This window comes from Mobula hypostoma, chromosome 14 (genome assembly GCF_963921235.1).
Source record: "Mobula hypostoma chromosome 14, sMobHyp1.1, whole genome shotgun sequence".
NCBI classification, from domain to species: domain Eukaryota; kingdom Metazoa; phylum Chordata; class Chondrichthyes; order Myliobatiformes; family Myliobatidae; genus Mobula; species Mobula hypostoma.
This window is the reverse complement of record NC_086110.1, coordinates 74,754,223-74,773,664: the sequence shown is the minus strand read 5'-3', so window position 1 is coordinate 74,773,664 and position 19,442 is coordinate 74,754,223. Positions and strand designations below refer to the sequence as shown.

The window sequence follows — 19,442 nt, the reverse complement described above, 5'->3', positions numbered from 1 at the left end:
GATCACACTAAATGGCAGTGCTGGCTCGAAGGGCCAATGGCCCCTGCACCTATTGTCTATTGTCTATTCACCACTTGGTCGTGTAAACGTAACTTTGCTAGATCAAATAACAACAGCACAAAAAGATCGTTACTTACCTTTCCACACGTTTATTTCTTCGAGCTCAGCCACCGAGTGCACTTGGACCTGACATCAGGGAAAGAACCTTTCTCATCTCCCCGCTGGTTCTACAAGTTCACTGCCCGATATCAGAATTGTCAGCAGTTATAAGGCCACCAATACAAAAGAACAATCAGTTTGATAACCATTCCGGTCAAGTCAATGGACTATTGATACAGAGAACAATCAGTTTGATAACTATTCTGGCCAAGTCAATGGACTATTGATACAGAAGTACAATCAATTTGTTAGACACTCCAGCCACCTTAATTAAAGAAAAGAATGTCCTGCCTGGTTTGCTGGAGCCACAACTTAATTACAAAGATAAGAACATCTGCCAGAGACATCTAATGTGGATCTGGGCAAACATTAATTATCTTGCTCCACAGAAGGCAGCTGTGAGACATTACTGAATCCACTGTTTACAGGAATCTTGAGAATCCCCCTTTCCCTTAAACTTTATCAGCCAAGGCCCCTGCACTTGTTCTTGGGGTTGTGTGGATGCTACCGGAGATTCGTGATCGGCTATGCCAAGGTCAGTCACCCCTTGAACCAGCTTCTGCGTGGCTGTCATCTTCTGGGACAGAAAGGGAGAGGGACGAGACTGTGGGAGGTTGGGAAATATCTGAACCTGTCACAGCCCTTCAGACAGAGATGGGAGGACAAATGTGAGGAGCTTTTCAGTCTCTGAAAGAGATGCTGACTCAGGCTCCAGTGCTGGCTTCTATGGACTCCCGATTGATCTATGTGCTACACACCAATATCAGCCGTGAGGGGTTAGGGGCCATCCTGTGTCAGGATCAGGACTCCGGGCTGAGGCCTGTAGTGTTTGTTAGCCGGAGTTTGTCACCCTTTGAGAGAAACTATCCCACCCACAAGTTGGAGTTCCTGGCGTTGAAATGGGCTGTGGTGGGTAAGCTGAGTGACTATCTCTACGGGGCCAAGTTTGAGGTGAGGACAGACAACAACCCACACACCTACATCCTGAAGTCGGTGAAACTGGATGCCATAGGCCATCAGTGTTTGCCAGCCTTGTCCGTATATGATTTCAGCCTGAAGTACCGGATGGGGAGCCGGAATGTCGATGTGGCTGCTCTGTCCCGATGGAGGCATGAGGAACTGGAGAGGGACGAGGAGTGGGAGGGCATTCCTGCATCCGGGGTGAAGGCCATGTGTCAGTTTGCTATCACCGTGCAGGCCGAAGAGAGGCCAGATCGCGCAGTGGACCCATTGGAAGCATCAGATGATGTCCTACCCCGAGTTTACTGTGACCTGACTGCTCTGAAGACCATACAGCTGCCAGAGTTAAGCCCTGGGGAAGTGGCCGCTGCTCAGCAAGATGACCCAGGCATTGGGCCTGTCTGGTACAAAGTTGAGGAGGGGGATGTGACATGGGCAGAGAAGACAAATTACGTTTCAATATCTCTTCACTGAGAGAATGGCATTTGTTGAGGTTGAAGAACCAAATTTAATACCAAGTAACGTCACCCCTGGACTGACCTCGGAGTTGGCAGCTGGTCCTGCCTGCGAAGTATTGGAAGGTTGTGTTGGAAGTCCCTCCATGATGACTCTGGATATTTTGGGGTGTTAAAGACCTATAGATTGCTCAAGCACTGGTTTAGTTGGCCACAAACGAAGTCAGAGCTTGAAGAGTACTGCAAGTCCTGCATTCGTTGCATACGCCAGAAGACGCTGCCTGTGCAAGCTGCTCCTTTGTCACACTTGTAGAGTGCAGGGCCTTTGGACCTAGTGTGTATAGATTCCCTGGCCATAGAACCCGATGCCAGCAACATGGAGAATGTCTTAGTCATCACGCACCACTACACCAGGTAGGCTGAAGCTTTTCTGGTGGAGGAAGCTGACAGCGATGCAGGTGGATGCTTTCCTGGTGGCATGGATTCTTGATTACTTGACTGACAGACCACAGTACGTGTGCTTGCAACACTGTGTGTCCGACAGAGTGATCAGCAGCACTGAGGCTCCACAGGGGACTGTCTTGTCTCCCTTTCTCTTCACCATTTACACCTCGGACTTTAACTACTGCACAGAGTCTTGTCATCTTCAGAAGTTTTCTGATGACTCTGCCATAGTTGGATGCATCAGCAAGGGAGATGAGGCTGAGTACAGGGCTACGAGAGGAAACTTTGTCATATAGTGTGAGCAGAATTATCTGCAGTTTAATGTGAAAAAGACTAAGGAGCTGGTGGTAGACCTGAGGAGAGCTAAGGTACCGGTGACCCCTGTTTCCATCCAGGGGGTCAGTGTGGACATGGTGGAGGATTACAAATACCTGGGGATACGAATTGATAATTGATAATACTGGTCAAAGAACACTGAGGCTGTCTACAAGAAAGGTCAGAGCCGTCTTTATTTCCTGAGGAGACTAAGGTCCTTTAACATCTGCCGGACAATGCTGAGGATGTTCTACGAGTCTGTGGTGGCCAGTGCTATCATGTTTGTTGTTGTGTGCTGGGGCAGCAGGCTGAGGGAAGCAGACACCAACAGAATCAACAAACTCATTCGTAAGGCCAGTGATGTTGTGGGGATGGAACTGGACTCTCTCACGGTGGTGTCTGAAAAGAGGATGCTGTCTAAGTTGCATGCCATCTGGTCAATGTCTCCCATCCACTACATAATGTACTGGTTGAGCACAGGAGTACATTCAGCCAGAGACACATTCCACCGAGATGCAGCACAGAGCGTCATAGGAAGTCATTCCTGCCTGTGGCCATCAAACTTTACAACTCCTCCCCTGGAGCGTCAGACACCCTGAGCCAATAGGCTGGTCCTGGACTTATTTCATAATTTACTGGCATAATTTAAATATTACTATTTAACTATTTATGGTTCTATTACTATTTATTATTTATGGTGCAACTGTAACGAAAACCAATTTCCCCCGGGATCAATAAAGTATGACTATGACTATGAACTGAAATGTTGACTCCGTTCTAAACTTGTGTCCATGTCCATCGCCATTTGTGCCAAGTGTTCCAAATTCCACCATTCCCTGACCGCTGGTAAACTCCCAGGATTTTCAAAATCATCTTTTGCTTGCAGCATCTGAGAGTTAGTTCGCCGTAAAAACAAATAGTCATTGAACGTGGATCACACCTTGGTCTAGTGGTTGAATCGGCAATGTTGTGTTAGGTGGCAGGAAACGCACTGTTATGTTAGGAGAATGCTGTCCGAATGCTTAGGATGGGCTGGCACATTGTCAAGCAACAAAAGAACTTTAAAGGCAAGATGCTGTTCCCGGCAGTGGTGTCCCAGAGCTGTGTTACCCTCAGCTGATGCCGAGCTGTTTATAATTTCCAACTGTTTTTCAAGTGTTAAAGAGGTTCTCTGCCACTTGTCTGATTGCGCATAACATGACATCGGACGCTTAGGAGGCATGGTTAAATACTTCAGGCACTATATCACTGCACCGTAAGTAAAACCAACAAAAGTTTAAGAGTGCAAGATCGCGCATCCACACCTTGCCAAAACCAATGGGAGACTGGCGGAAGTGAGATTGTGAGGTGTGTGCACCTGACTTGGTTTGGCGGAAAGCAGTGTTCCTTGCGTAACTATGAGTTTTGGACGCATATAAGGAGACGTTGGTAGAAATAGGTTCCTCGCATAACTAAATCCAGATTGTCTGAAAACGCATATAACGAGGATAGGGTGTACCTGGAAAGCCCAAGTTGGCTGATAGCTGGGCAGCCACACCCTATGTGGTGGAGAGTCAGGTGCCAAATACATTGTTTTTCTGGATGCAGCCCAGGAATGGAAAGGGGCCTGTCAAGGTTCTCCATCGGAATCGCCTGTTATCCCCGTGGCAAAATGTACAGGTGGAGCGGCAGTCTGACGTGACGGCTGCACCAAGTACAAGGACTCTGTGTACCTGCGGGGTGCTGGAAAAGCCCACCCTGGAAGAGATGGGCCCAGGCCCAGCCCCTTTAGGGGATACTGATTCAGAGGATGATGATTTGGACGATTGGTACATCATGCCGTTCACTGATGCCCTCGTGATGAAGGAAGAGACTCCTGGCCTTTCCCCTCTGGGTTAGACGGAGTAAGGGGGGGGTTAGTGATTGCCAGTCGGTGGTACTGCAGGGCGCTGAAGGAGAGGATGTGGGGCCTGAAACAGAGACAGACAGTTCCGGGGTGCAGGGGGGTTTGAGTGACTGCTTGCGGGAGGGTTCGCCACATCGCTCCTGAGGCTCCCCTGTAGTGTCTGAGGTGGAAGAGTTAGAAGAGGGCTTACGCAGGTCTGGGAGAAGTAGGAAACCCCCAGATAGGTTGGCCTCTGTAGCACCTGGGGAACAGGGTGTGGTCTCCACTGTTTTGGGAAGCTATGTCACTGCTTTCTGCACTTGGATTGAACTTTGTTTCGCAGGAAGGGTTGGCAAATTATTTGACCGTCATGAGGGCTGACTAAATTTTGTAGGGGGAGGACATAGGGTTCTCAGGACAGGGGTACCCCGTTTTTTGAACGTTCTTTTCACGAAACCTCGCTGTTACAAAAGACCTACATTAGTTATCTGTTTTTGCGAACAGAAGGTGTTTTCACTGTTAAGGAAAAAGGCAATGTGCACCCCAAGCAGCCAGGCTCCTCCCCCAAAACTGCGTTCTAGCTGGCATTGCTTAAACGTGTGCCTGTGAGCATCTGTGCATTATGTCTATTTATTTTGAGCATCCGTTAGCACGATGAGTTCTAAGGTATCGGAAAAGCCTCAAAGTGCTCATATGGGTGTTACACTTCGCGTAAAACTAGACATAATGAAGCATTTCAATCGTGGTGAATGAAGTAAGGACAAAGTGAATTTGGCTTGTGGAAGCTGACGAAGATGATGTTGAAGAGGTTTTGGCATTCCATGACCAAGAACTGATCAATGAAGAGTTGATGCAATTGGAAAAGGAAAGGATAACAATCAAAATCGAATACAGTTGCGAACGGACCGAAAGTGAAGTCGTCCAGGAACTGAACGTGAAGCAACTGTTGTGAGAATTTCGCTGCAGTGATTGCAGAAAAATATCGCTTTAATTTTGAAACGGTACGTAGATTTAGGGCATATTTGCAGGATGGTTTGAGTGCTTACAAAGGACTGTATGATAGAAAAATGCGCGAGGCTAAGGAGTCAATCATACTGTCGTTTTTCAAGCCTTCCACATCAGCCACAGCAGATGACGAACCTCGACCTTCGACGTCGAGGCAAGGAGACATAGAAGAAGATGACTTGCCTTCCCTAATTGAAACAAACGACAATGAGATGACACCTCAGTGTCCCACCACCCCAACATCCGGGCCACGGACCAATACCAGGCTGTGAAGAATGCAGGGATGCAGCGGTAGCCGAGACGCATCCAGCGCATCTTTAAGAAATAAACAAGCTAATTAATTATGTGCCGCCCGGCATGTAATCGTCCGCCCAGATCAGAGGCGATTGCCGATTGCGTCGCTTCTGATCTGAGCTGACATGTACATGCCGGGCGGCACATAATTAATTAGCTTGTTTATTTTGGCTTTTTTCTTAAAGATGCGCTGGGTGGGTCACGGCTACCTCTGTACCACTGCATGCTTCGCGGATCGGTATCGGTCTGCAGTCTGGAGGTTGGGGTCCAATGCACCATCCCAACCTCCGACGCCTCAGCCTAACACACCATCATCAGTGTGCTTCGCGCTGTCTTCCCGATTCGGGTAAGTAATACTACACTGTACATACATTATTTCTACTTTATATAGGCTGTGTATTTTTATGTGTTATTTGGTATGATCTGGTAGATTCATACCTTAAACGTTACTGGAGCGAGTGTTTCTGCCGAGAACACTTGCGTGAGATTTTCGCTACAGTGGACAGTTCGGCAATAATTGTAGAAAACTATTTCTACTTTATATTGGCTGTGTATTTATCATATCATTCCTGCTTTTACTATATATTACTGTTATTTTAGGTTTTATGTTTATTTGGCATGATTTGGTAGGTTATTTTTTGGGTCTGCGAATGCTCACAAATTTTTCCCATATAAATAAATGGTAATTGTTTCTTCACTTTGCGACATTCCGGCTTACGAACCGTTTCATAGGAACGCTCTACCTTCGGCTGGCGGGGGTATCCTGTAATACTAATCTGTGATGTTAATTGTTAAGGCTGACAAAAGGGCTTCACTGTAATGTTAATTACTGAGGTAAGGGGTTCTCTTTAGCAGCATGCTTGGGTTATAATTAGTGATAACGGGACTTGTATTCATTTGCTAACCAATGGGAGTCATGTTATTCTCTCTGTATGTGTGGGAACCAGAGGGAATGGGAGGGCTTTTTGTCGAGGAGAAGAGAAGAGGTCGGACGTGAGTCGAGTGCTCTGGTAGATCACCGGGGGTGATCCCAGCCAAGGATCGACGGAGTACGGAGGAGATCGATGGGTGGAAAGAAAACCTGATTTTGTGAGTTCCAACGAATTATTTTGTGCACAGAACTGATAATTTTACTGACTTGGCATCTTTATTGTATTTGATTCTACTAACCCATCACCAAGAAATGTGTTCATCCATCACCAAGAAATGTGTTCATCCATCATTTGATGGTGTCGAGACTAGTGCATGATTTGGATTTAAGTGAGGGAGAGTTGCGCAGTGTGAGCCTCATTCTCTCTTCCCAATTCCCATCTGGATCCAGTGGCAAGACAGAGTTGAGATGGCTGGAGATGGGACTATGTGCAGTGGCTGACCAGGACGTCTTCTGTGTCTTGACCTGCTCTACACATTCCACGACCCTTGTAGAGACTGCCTTCTTGAATGTTAGACCTTCCATTGGTCTCGTCCACTCCATCCGCTGGAGTCTGTCTTCACATGCTGGGATAGACAACTCCCTATCTCACGGAGGGTTTGAGACCCGTAGGCTACCCTCACGTGGTTTAGCTGGCTTGTCAAAGCTGTTGCCTCGTGCGTGTCCGCTGTCGCATGTAAACAGCTATGGAGAGCCACAGCTGAGAGCTGAGTTCCAGCTGGGGACCAAAGGTGGACTAACCGCCTTGAAAAGGAAGTGACATGTTCCCTCACCAGAGGTGCTACCCCTCCCTGACACCCCATACACCCCCACCAAGAAATAATGATGAAGTGTAATCATTCAATTGTATATTATGTACTGTCTGATATTTTATGTTGTGGGCTGGTACCAGGATGAATTACACAGTATCCACACCAATGTCATTACAGTGTTGGAGGGGTCAACATCAGTTTACCCTCGACCCACGGGAGCAAACTGGGCGAAGACGCTACAGTGTGGGGGCTCGTCCGGGAATTGAATTTTGACGGATACTGTGTAATTTGCTCGTTTTAAATTAGTGGAGATGGACCTGGATAAGATTGACCGCTGGTGTGAGATCGAGGAAATACTGGTTAATCATGCCTGCGTATTAAGTGGGGTAGAGTGCTGATGTCACGGCAGTGGGACTGCCAGCATCTATCAGTGACCCCGGTGAGGCGGGGCCGTGGGGCATGCAAATTGTCATGGAGGAAGGGTCTGATGGGACACCAGAGGAGTTGCCTGACGCTGGGGGCGGAGACTTTAGAGATCGGGTCCTATTGTTTCTGCGGGATGAAGGAAGGGAGTGGTCAGATTAGGAAGATTTAATTAGTCCCCATCCCCCACGGAAGGGTGAGGGCTCCAAATTGGCATCAGCCATTAACTCCCTGGTGAACAAGCCAGCAGGTCCTGGTCAGAAGTTGAGAGTTTTCTCGGGGAGGACTCCGACCCCTGAAGGGGAAGACGATTGTGAGACATGGATAGAGCAAGTGTTTCAGTTGCTCTGTGAGTGGCAGTGTTCTGAGGAAGAAAAGCGACAGCGATTGGTTGAATGTTTGAGGGGGGTGGCAGCTGAGGTAGTAAAAGGCGTGAAAGTCAATCAGCCTTATGCTTCTCTGATTGAGTATCTAAAAGCATTGGTGGAGGCTTTTAGTCTGACGGGGAGCACGGTGGAGCTTTTGGGGGGGGGCTTCAGAACCTGCATCAGGGGAAAGGGGGAGTGACGGCTAAATTGTTTGAGATGCCACGGGAGTCACATAGTGGACTGAGGTGTATCGGATAAGGATAGACCAGGTAGCCGGGGGTGCACAGAGGCATGACATGATTGCTATGGGTCTCTGGCAGTCCCGTAGAATGCGGTCACTCCGTCCTTCGTTCATTTGCTCAGAGAGGTGAGGGGGGAGGAGGAGGGCGCATTGGAGTCGGAAGAGGGCTCTGTGAGTACGGTGCAGTCCTCAGTAGTAGCCCCTTGTGGTGAAGTGACCAGGGCCAGCTCCACTCGGGATTCAGTAAAGGGGGTCGCGGCAGGTGGGATTCCTCTGCGTGAAGGGAGAAGCAGTGAGGGCCCCTCCCGGAAGGGACAGACTGCACAATGGCCCATGGGAGGCCAGGGTCCCGCGAGTCGAGCCCTGTGTTATAACTGTGGGGAAGAGGGGCACTTCAGGCAGGAATGTGAATGGCAGGGTGCCCCTCGGAGAGCAAGTCCACGGGTGTCCCAGCAGGAAGAGGGTACGGGAAACTTGAAGACCCAGTGAGGGAACGGCCTGGAGTCTCTGGGAAAATATGTGCCATGGGACCCCCGGATGGAAAAGACCCAATCCCAAAAGGATTGGTGGGACCCCGATCCAGCGTGTCGATATGGATAGAGGTAATAGGTGTGGAAGCCATACGTGACACTGGTTCGCAGGTCATGTTAATGTACCATTCGTTCTACGATCAGTATTTGCAGCATTTACCCTTGACACCCTTCAGTTGACTGGAAATTTGGGATGTCAGCCCTTGTGATTACCCCGCGACAGTTATTTGTCAGTGAAGCTGGAGTTCTTGGAGGCCAAGGTGGGAGTGTCCGCGGCTCATGAGGCCTTGGTGCTGGTTTCCCTGGACACTGTTAAGACTGGGGGTGTGTCAGTTCTGGTGGGGACCAACACCCCAATTGACTGAGGCTCCTGGGGTCTTCAAGGAGCAGGCAGGTGAAGACTTTTTGGAGACCCTGTCGGGAGCCCCTGCCACTTTTCAGAGGGTCATGGAGATGACGATGGTGGATATGAACTTGCTTGAAGTGCTGGTATATTTGGATGACCTCATAGTAGTTGGATTCACCTTGGAAGAACATGAAGCGAGGCTAATGAAGGTGCTGAAGCATGAAGGATTAAAACTTTCCTTGGACAAATGTCAGTTCTGCCAGACATCTTTTAGCTATGTTCGACGCAGAATCTCGTGGAATGTAGCTACAGATCTGGCTAAGGTAGAAGCAGTGACCACTTGGCCAAGGCCCTTGCACCCATTCTTGGGGTTCTGTGGATGCTACTGGAGATTCATGAAGGGCTACGCCAAGCTGAGTCACTCCTTGAACCAGCTTCTGCGTGGCTACCCTCCTTTGGGACAGAAAGGGAGAGGGATGAGATTTGGGAGTTTGGAATATCTGAACCCGTCAGAGCCCTTCGGACAGAGATGGGATGACAAATGTGAGGAGGCTTTTCAGTCTGAAAAGGATGCTGACTCAGGCTCCAGTGCTGGCTTTCGCGGACCCCCGATTTCCCTATGTGGTACTCACCAATGCCAGCCGTGAGGGGTTAGGGGCCGTCCTGTATCAGGATCAGGGCTCCGGGCTGAGGCCTGTAGCGTTTATCAGCTGGAGTTTGTCACCCTCTGAGAGGAACTATCCCACCCACAAGTTGGAGTTCCTGGCGTTGAACTGGGCAGTGGTAGATAAGCTGAGTGACTATCTCTACGGGGCCAAGTTTGAGGTGACGACGAACAACAACCCGCTCACCTACATCCTGACCTCGGTGAAACTGGATGCCACAGGCCTTTGGTGGTTGGCAGCCTTGACTCTGTATGATTTCAGCCTGAAGTCCAGCCTGGGAGCCGGAATGTCGATGCAGATGCTCCGTCCCGACGGAGGCATGAGGAACTGGAGAGGGACAAGGAGTGGGAGAGCATTCCTGCATCTGGGGTGAAGGCCATGTGTCAGTTTGCTATCACCGTGCAGGCCAAGGAAAAGGAGTAGCCAGATCGAGCAGTGGACCCATTGGGGGCATCGGATGACGCCCTACCCCTAGTTTACTGTGACCTGACTGCTCTGAAGACCACGCAGCTGACGGAGTTAAGCCCTGGGGAAGTGGCTGCTGCTTAGCGAGATGACCTAGGCATTGGCCCTGTCTGATATGCAGTTGAAGAGGGGAATATGACACGGGCAGAGAAGACGAAACACACTTCAGTGTCTCTTTACTGAGAGAATGGCCTCGGTTGTGGTTGAAGAACCAAATTTAATACCGGGTAACGTCACCCCTGGACTGACCTCGGCGCTGGCAGCTGGTCCTGCCTGAGAAGTATCGGAAGGTTGTGTTCAAGTCCCTCCATGATGACTCTGGATATTTGCGGGTGGAAAAGACCTATGGATTGCTCAAGGACCGGTTTTACTGGCCATGAATGAGGTTGGAGGTCGTAGAGTACTACAAGTCCTGCATTCGTTGCACACGCCGGAAGACGCTGCCTGTGCAGGCTGCTCCTTTGTCACACTTGCAGAGTGCGGGGCCTTTGGACCTAGTGTGTATGGATTTCCTGGCCATAGAACCCGATGCCAGCAACATGGAGAATGTCTTAGTCATCACGGACCACTGTACCAGGTATGCTGAAGTTTTTCCTACCGAGGATCAGAGGGCGACTACGGTGACAAAAGTTCTATGGGAGAAGTATTTTGTGCATTATGGCCTGCCCCGGCAGATGCACAGTGAGCAGGGACAGGACTTTGAGGGTAAGCTCATTTGTGAGTTACTGGGCATGCTGGGATTTGAGAAATCGAGGACCACGCCCTCTCATCCATAGAGCAATTCCCAGCCATAGAGGTTTAATCGGACGTTGCTAGACATGCTCGGGACTCTGGAGGTCAGAAAAAAGAACGGGTGGAGTCAACATATTGGGCATCTGGTTCACTGTTACCAATGTACACCCAGTAAAGCTACCGGATACCCTCCCTATTATCTGAATTTTGGGTGCGAAGCAAGACTGACACGGGTGAGGTATCGCCGAAGCCTTAATTGAAGTATGTGTCTGATATGAGAAAAGAGCTGAAAAGGACTTATGAGTTTGTTGGGGAGGCGGCAGCCGGGCAGAATTGAGGACGTAAGAGGAGGTATGTCCAGAAAGTAAAGTTCTCTCAACTCCTGCTGGGAGACCGAGTCCTCATAAGGAATTTGGTATTACCTGGAAAGCACAAGTTGGCTGATCACTGGGCAGCCACGTCCTTTGTGGTGGAGAGCTAGACTGCAAATTTACTGGTTTTCTGGGTGCGGCCTGGGGATGGAAAGGGGCCTGTCAAGATTCTTCACCGGAATTACCTGTTGCCCATGGGGCAAGATGTACAGGTAGAGCGGGAGCCTGACGTGGTGGCTGCACCTAGTACAAAGACTCTGAGTATCCGTGGGGTGACGTAAAAGCCCACCCCAGAAGGACAGGCCCGGGCCCAGCCCCTGTGGGGGATACTGATTCGGATGATGATGATTTGGACGATTGGTACATGATGCCGTTCGCTGATGGCCCCGTGATGGAGGAAGAGACTCCTGGCCTTTCCCCCACTGAGTTATACGGGGTAATGGGGGTTAGTGATGGGCAGTCGGTGGTACCGCAGGGTGCTGAAGGAGAGGATGTGGGGCCTGAACCAGAGACAGATGGTTGCGAGGTGCAGGGGGGTTTGAGTGACCGCTTGCGTGAAGGTTCACCATGTCGCTCCCAAGGCTCCCCTGTAGTGTCTGAGGTGGAAGAGTTATAAGAGGGCATACGCAGGTCTCGGAGAAGTAGGAACCCCCCAGATAGGTTAACCTATACAGCACCTGGGGTACAGTTGTGGTCTCCACTGTTTTGGGGAGCTATATCGCTGCTTTCTGCACTTGGATTGGGCTTTTTGTTTCGCAGGAAGGAATTCCAAATTATTTGAACGTCATGAGGGCATGACTAAATTTGGTGGGGGGAGAATGTGGGGTTCTCAGTAATATTAATCTGTAATGTTAATTGTTAAGGCTGACAAAAGGGCTTCTCTGCAATGTTAGCTGCTGAGGTAAGGGGTTCTCTGCAGCCGCATGTTTGGGTTATAATTAGTAATAACGGGACTTGTATTCATTTGCTAGCCAATGGGAGTCATGTTATTCTCTCTGTATGTGTGGGAACCGGAGGGAATGCGCGGGCTTTTCATCGAGGAGAAGAGAAGAATTCGGACGTGAGTCGAGCATTCTGGTAGATCACCGGGAGTGATCCCAGCTGAGGGTCGACGGAGTTCGGAGGAGTACGATGGGTGGAAAGGATACCTGATTTTGTGAGCTTCGATGATTTATTATGTGCACGGGACTGATAAATTTACTGACTTGGTGCCTTTATTGTATTTGTTTCTACTGACCCATCACCAAGAAATAATTATAAAGTGTAATCATTTAATTGTATACTGTGTATTGTCTGATATTTTATGTTGTGAACTGGTACCAGGGTGCATCACACAGTATCCACACCAACGCCGTTACAGTGTTGGCGGGGTCAACGCCAGTTTACCCTAGACGAATGGGAGCAAACTGGACAAAGATGCTACATTGATAAATATTGAGGGATTCATACAAATTTGAGTCATCTTTTTTCTATTTTTGTACATTTTCAGCCCTTTAATAAACTATTGAAAATCATGGTCATTTTTGCATATCCTAATTTCCATACATGAAAGATAATATAACACATCTAAGACTTCATCATGTATCTATTCCCAGATCTTTAGAAGGGAGATTATTTATGTGAACAATTTTAGTTACCAACCCTGAAGGCACTTTTTTTTATATAAGATTACAGTCTTGTTTGAAGAACAGTGAAATGATAATAAAATTAAAAACTGCAGAGTGCTTTCTGTAATCTCTGCCAGTTCTATGCTTCTCAAGAAGTACCGTTATCCTCTAATTGTTTCTTATTGAGCTTCCAACTTCAGCTGCCAAGGCCCTGAGCTCTGGACTTTCCCTTTTTAAACTTCTCACCTCAGATTTTCATTGATAATGCCTTATCAGGTCCTTGGGACATTGAAGACAATGATGCAAAAATGTCCAGGGCAAGGTGAGCGAGAATCCCAAAGACTTCTATATTAAAAGCAAAAGTATAGCAAGGGACAAAATTGACCCTCTTGAAGATGTCTCATTTAGTTCAGAGGCTAATCATCGACTGATAATTCTAAAAATATTTATTCTAAAGAAAATTATCATACTTATGTGATGCCAATAAAGATAAGGTATGGGACTTCACCCCTGAAATCCCTACCATTTACTGTATATGTTCTGTTATTATTTGATGCCCAAGTGTTGTAGTTTTAGTTGCAGATTTCATACTTAAGCCCTTAAATGTCCATTTATCCACATAAGCTTTTTATTTAACATTAGGTGAAGCAAGTGATTACTTTCGTGAGATTGGAGGTGTGGACTTTATTCGAGGACTTATTAAACTGACTAATGCTTCTGTCCTTCGTGAAGCTGCTCTATTCACGTTAGGTGCTCTAGCTGAAAGCAGTGGTATGAAAGATTTTTATTTACCTTTTCTGAATTCCCTAGTTTCTCTTTTCCATGAACTTTCTTCGTTCTCTCTATTTATATCTCTCACCTTTGGCTCAATTAGTAAAAGCATTGCCTGATAATTTACTGACCAAAACATCAGATGCTTGATTTCTCAGGTGCTGTCAGGAAGGTGGGAACCTTATCACACCCGTGCTGTTTAAAAATGCAGTTTGAAACAAAAACTGCCAAGATTTCATAATTTGACATCCAGTGCCTTGTTGGAAAACGTACCTACATCAGTGATTATAAGCTGAGAACTTGAACAAAGGGGTACTGTGTATAACTAAATAATTTTTTTGGTTCATTCCTCTGTCTCTCCCCCTCAGATTTGTTTTTCTTTACCCCTCAAATCCCATTATTCCTTCTCACTCTCAGGACCTGCACATCACCCACAGTTTCCTTCTCCTGGTTTCCCACCACCTTCCCTTTTTTCTGTGGCCCGTTCTCCTCACCTATTAGATTCCACCTCCTTCAGCCCTTTGCCTCTTCCATCTGTCACCTCCCAGCTTTTTACATCATTGCCATTTCCTCTAACCCACCTACCTATCTTTCCCCTCACCTATCAGCTGTCAGCTTGTGCTACTCCCCCTGCTCCCACTCTTTTATTCTGGCTTCTGCCCTATTTCTTTCCAGTTTTGATGAATGGTCTTGGTCCGAAGTGTCATCCGTTCATTTCAACACACAAAATTCTGGCGGAAATACGGAGGTGAATGAAGTCAATGGCTTGGGCTGAGTTCCTTCCACATTTTGTATAGTGATGCTTGAGGTTTCCAGCATCTGCAGAATCTCTTCTATCTATAACTATTTATTTCTTTCCATAGATGCTGCCTGATCTACCGAGTGCTCCAGAAATTTTTGTGTGCTGTTTCCTCCAACAGCTGTCTCCTCTTTTCATACTCCCCTCCCCCCAAATTGCTGCATTTGTTTTTGCCTTTGTCTCTTATCCATCTTATAATTCAATGTACACAAAATGCTGGAGGAGCTCAACTTGTCAGGCAGCATCTGTGGAGGAAAATGATAAGTCAGTGTTTTGGGCCAAGACCCTTTATCAGTTCCTTCTATCATTCACTTGCCACAGTCTTCCAAATTTGCCCCACCTCTCTATATCTGCATGACATTCTTACATCCCCCAGTCCACCAATCACCTTCTTTCTTGCCACTCCCTTCTCTGTATGCTCGTAGTCATTCCTCTACACTCTCAGTCCTGATACAGGGTTTCAACATGGAATGTTGACATTTTCTTTCCTCCCACAATGCTGCCCAACCCACAAATTTCCTCAGCGGATAGTGCTCCAGATTCCAGCATCTGCAGTCTCTTGTGTCTCAAATGGTTTCTATCTGCAAGCTTTTCGAAATCAGCTGCTTCACATTCTGTTGCAGTGAATTTTTGTACATTTGCTATCAATGATTCAAAATAAAAGTAAAGATATTTCTCTTTTGTGTTTCCAGTGTACTGCCAGCAGAGTCTGTGCACTGTAGAACTGCTATCTGGTATCGCCATGTCACTTGCTCAGAAGGATGCTTCACTGACTCTGAAGAGGACAGATGTCTACATGATCCTGGTGTTGGTCTCACACAACAGTATGGATGTCATGTTTATATCACTGTGCTAACCTTCTCTCCTTGAAAGATGAATCGGAACACCATATTACACAAATGTGTAAAGGAAATGCATGTGATAAGCATAAGTTACATATGATAACTGATCCTTAACCCAATGAACAAAAAAAAAGTTAACAGAACTCACCACCAAACAAGCAGAAACTATTTTGCTATTCATTTACTAACCCTGAATATGCAGCAAATTAATACATGTAGGCAATACGTAACCCATTGTGCCAGATAAATAGCAATCCAACAGAACTCTATCTCCTTATAACTACAGACCTCCATTCTAGGCCACAAATTCGAAGTAAATTTATTAGCAAAGTACCTACTGTATATGTCACTATATTCTAAACGAAAAAACTATCAAAAATGTTCAACAGTTTTAACAGTGTCTTGATGCCCACAACTCATTAATTACTTGGTTTTCTTTTTCACTATATGAGGTCAGTGTTGGAGACGGGAATATTTCTGTATTTTCTACAGCCCAAGTCAGCACCAATCATGATCAACCACAGAGTAAAAGTTTTTCTTATTCTGTTGCAGTTAAAGATAGCTTAGCCAGCATCAGCAAATGAACAATGAGTGCAATATATGCTCATCTTAACCCGAAGTCAAAACAATTCTGCACCTTCATTACCTTTCTTTGAGCCTACTGCACTAATACACTACACTGCACATACTACACTGTTAGGAAACTTGCTGTATTGTCAAAGAGCTTAAATTCTTGAGAGGCTAATACCCATTTTAACCTGGTCATCATCAATTAAACCCATCCTGTTCCTTTTAAAATAGTAAACCACAACTTCTCACAACCAACGGACTGACCTTCAAGGACTCTTACAACTCATATTCTCAATATTTATTGCTTCAATCCTGAAATTGTGCACTCTTGTCCTAGACTCCCCTACCATGGGAAATACCTTTGCCATATCTAATCTGTTCAGGCCTTTTAACATTTGGAATGTTTCTATGAGATCCCCCCCCCATTCTCCTGAACTCCAGTGAATACAGCCCAAGAGCTGCTAGATATTCCTCATACGGTAACCCTTTCATTCCTGGAGTCATTCTTGTGAATCTTCTCTGAACCTTCTCCAACATCACTATATCCTTTCTAAAATAAGGATCCCAAAACTACACAATACTCCAAGTGTGGTCTCATGAGAGCCTTATAAGCCTTAACATCACATCCCTGCTCTTACATTCTATACCTCTAGAAATGAATGCCAACATTGCATTCGCCTTCTTCACAACCGACTCAACCTGGAGGTTAACCTTTAGGGTATCCTGCACAAGGACTCCCAAGTCCCTTTGCATCTCTGCATTTTGAATTCTCTCTCCATCTAAATAATAGTGTGCCTGTTTATTTCCTCCACCAAAGTGCATGACCATACTTTCCAACATTGTATTTTATTTGCCACTTCTTTGCCTATTCCCCTAAACTATCTAAGTCTCTCTGCAGGCTCTCTGTTTCCTCAACACTACCTGCTCCTTCACCTATCTTTGTATCGTCGGCAAATTTAGCCACAAATCCATTAATCCCATAGTCCAAATCATTGACATACATCGTAAAAAGCAGCTGTCCCAACATCGACCCCTGTGGAACTCCACTGGTAACCGGCAGCTAGCCAGAATAGGATCCCTTTATTCCCACTTTCTTCTTTCTGCCATTCAACCTATGCTCCATCCATACTAGTAACTTCCCTGTAATTCCATGGGCTCTTATCTTGCTAAACAGCTTCCTGTGCGGCACCTTGTCAAAGGCCTTCTGAAAATCCAAGTACACCACATTCACTGCATTTCCTTTGTCCATCCTGCTTGTAATTTCCTGAAAAAATTGCAGTAGGTTAGTCAAGCAGGATTTTCCTTTCAGGAAGCCATGTTGGCTTTGGCCTATCTTGTCATGTGCCTCCAGGTACTCTGTAATCTCATCCCTCTCTATCAATTCCAACAACTTCCCATCGGCTGATGTCAGGCTAACAGATCTATAGTCTCCTTTCTGCTGCCTCCCACCCTTCTTAAATAGCGGAGTAACATTTGCAATTTTCCAGTCATCCGGTACAATGCCAGAATCTATTGATTCTTGAAAGATCATCGTTAATGCCTCCGCAATCTCTTCACCTACTTCCTTCAGAACCTAACGGTACATTCCATCCAGTCCAAGAAATTTATCCACCCGCAGACCATTACGCTCCCTGAGCACCTTCTCAGTCATAATTTTCACTGCACATACTTGACTTCCCTGGCTCTCTTGAATATCTGGTATACTGCAGATGTCTTCCACTGTGAAGACTGATGTAAAATACACATTCAGTTCTTTTGCCATCTCTGCGTCTCTCACTACAATTTCTCCAGCATCATTTTCCATTGGTCCTATAGCTTCCCTCAGCTCTCTTTTACCCTTTATATCTATATACTACTAAAACTCTCATGCTGTGTCTGTCTGTTTGTGACCTCCAGTTAGTGCAAACGGTGCATTACAGCGGCACTTTTTTGGCTCAATCGAATTAAAATGCGCTAACTTACAGAATGCAGGCAAAGTTCAGGGTTATATAATCGTATAAAATTGCTCATTTACCAAAATCAACAGGCTCGCTTTCACCCGAGAATCCATCCGCCATCATGGAAATCAGGACACGACAGCCTGACGCATGCACACGGCAACCTCAGCAACGACACCTACCGGAGCAGGAGGGCAGGGCAGCTCTATTTCAAGGGGTCACATTCTGCTAATCACCATCAGCATGTGCAGGATTGGGACAGATCTAACTGCCACCCATCAATAAGAGTTAATTAAATCCATAAAACACCCATAAAACTCTTTGCTGCAGTCAAAGGACAGCGGTGACTATGTCACGTCCATTTAGGAGAGCACCAGCCACATCATCAAGAACTCCTTTGTTACTGCTTTGGTGTTACTGCTTCGTATCTTCTATCCAGCATTAGGGTGGGGAAAAAAATGGTCAGCTTAATTATGCCGTGTGGAAAGGGAAGGGGGACATTATGGTCAAGAGATGGCGCCAAACGTCATCGGGAAGTGGCAAGGAGATGGAGAGAACAAGAATTGGATAAGGCCAAGGCTGCACGACTCCAGGATCAAACAGTCAGGACAAAAAAAGATGAGAGAAGAAGAGACAGAGGAGGAAAGGCATGCGCGTCTCCAGGATCAGAGACAAGCAACAAGCAGCAGAAGAGATGAAGAGATGGGGGATGAAAGGACTGCATGTCTCCAGAATGACAACAAGAGGCACAAGGGTGGCATCATTCTTTAATTAACTGAGGTTTTCTACTTCAGTTTCCAAAGCAAAGCGATACCAATAGCATTCAGGAAAATTTAATATTCATTCTGGTCACATCAGACTGCACTACCCTTCTCTGAAAGGGTGCCCCAACGCGTCACCCCGTTGTCTAGTACTCTCCAAATGCATCTTGTGTCCAGCCCATGTTTTAAAAACATCACTCTTTCCCCTTTTAGAAATACTACATCCTGTTCACATTAGTCAAATGTGAAGGATTTATTTTCTTCTACAATTATAGACTCTTCATTCAGCCATCTTGGTTCCAATTGCCACCTTTCCTAGACTTCCTTTCCTTGTTTAGCCTTTTGCTTCCTACAGATCCTGCTTCTGAGCCTTCAGCTCTCCTCATCCAAATTTTTCTCTAAATAGCTGTTCCGTTTGTTTCAGTGTGCCTCAGTATTGACTCAATTGTTGGTTTCCTTTCATTGAAATTTATCATTCTGCATTTTAAGATGTTGCAATAAATCTCCCTTAAAAGGCTATCATTATTTATTGGCGAATGAGTCTTACTTCAGTGGTGAGAAAATTATTGGAGAAAATTTACTCGCATTTGGAAAAGCAGGGATTTTTTAGGGGGTATTAGCATGTGCACAGGCACAAGATGAGGCATAGGTCCTAGAATGTGAGATAAATTGTTTTGTAGCAGTACATTGCAAAGATATAACATTGCTATGAATTACAAAATAAATGATGCAAAACAAAAATTTAAATTGAGCTAGTGTTCATGGGTTCAGGGACCATTCAGGAACATGATGGCGGTGGGGAAGAAAGTGTTCCTGAATTATTGAGCACGAGTCT

The 19,442-nt window shown here is 46.3% G+C and overlaps 1 protein-coding gene across 1 annotated transcript in view; it reads left to right on the top strand.

Moving 5' to 3' along the window:
* The window catches only part of terb1 (telomere repeat binding bouquet formation protein 1), a 326,279-nt gene that overhangs the window by 159,841 nt on the left and 146,996 nt on the right, over positions 1 to 19,442 (top strand). The window contains 2 exon segments of the mRNA XM_063067329.1: positions 13,570 to 13,698; positions 15,190 to 15,321. Coding sequence (XP_062923399.1) covers positions 13,570 to 13,698; positions 15,190 to 15,321 — 261 coding nt within the window.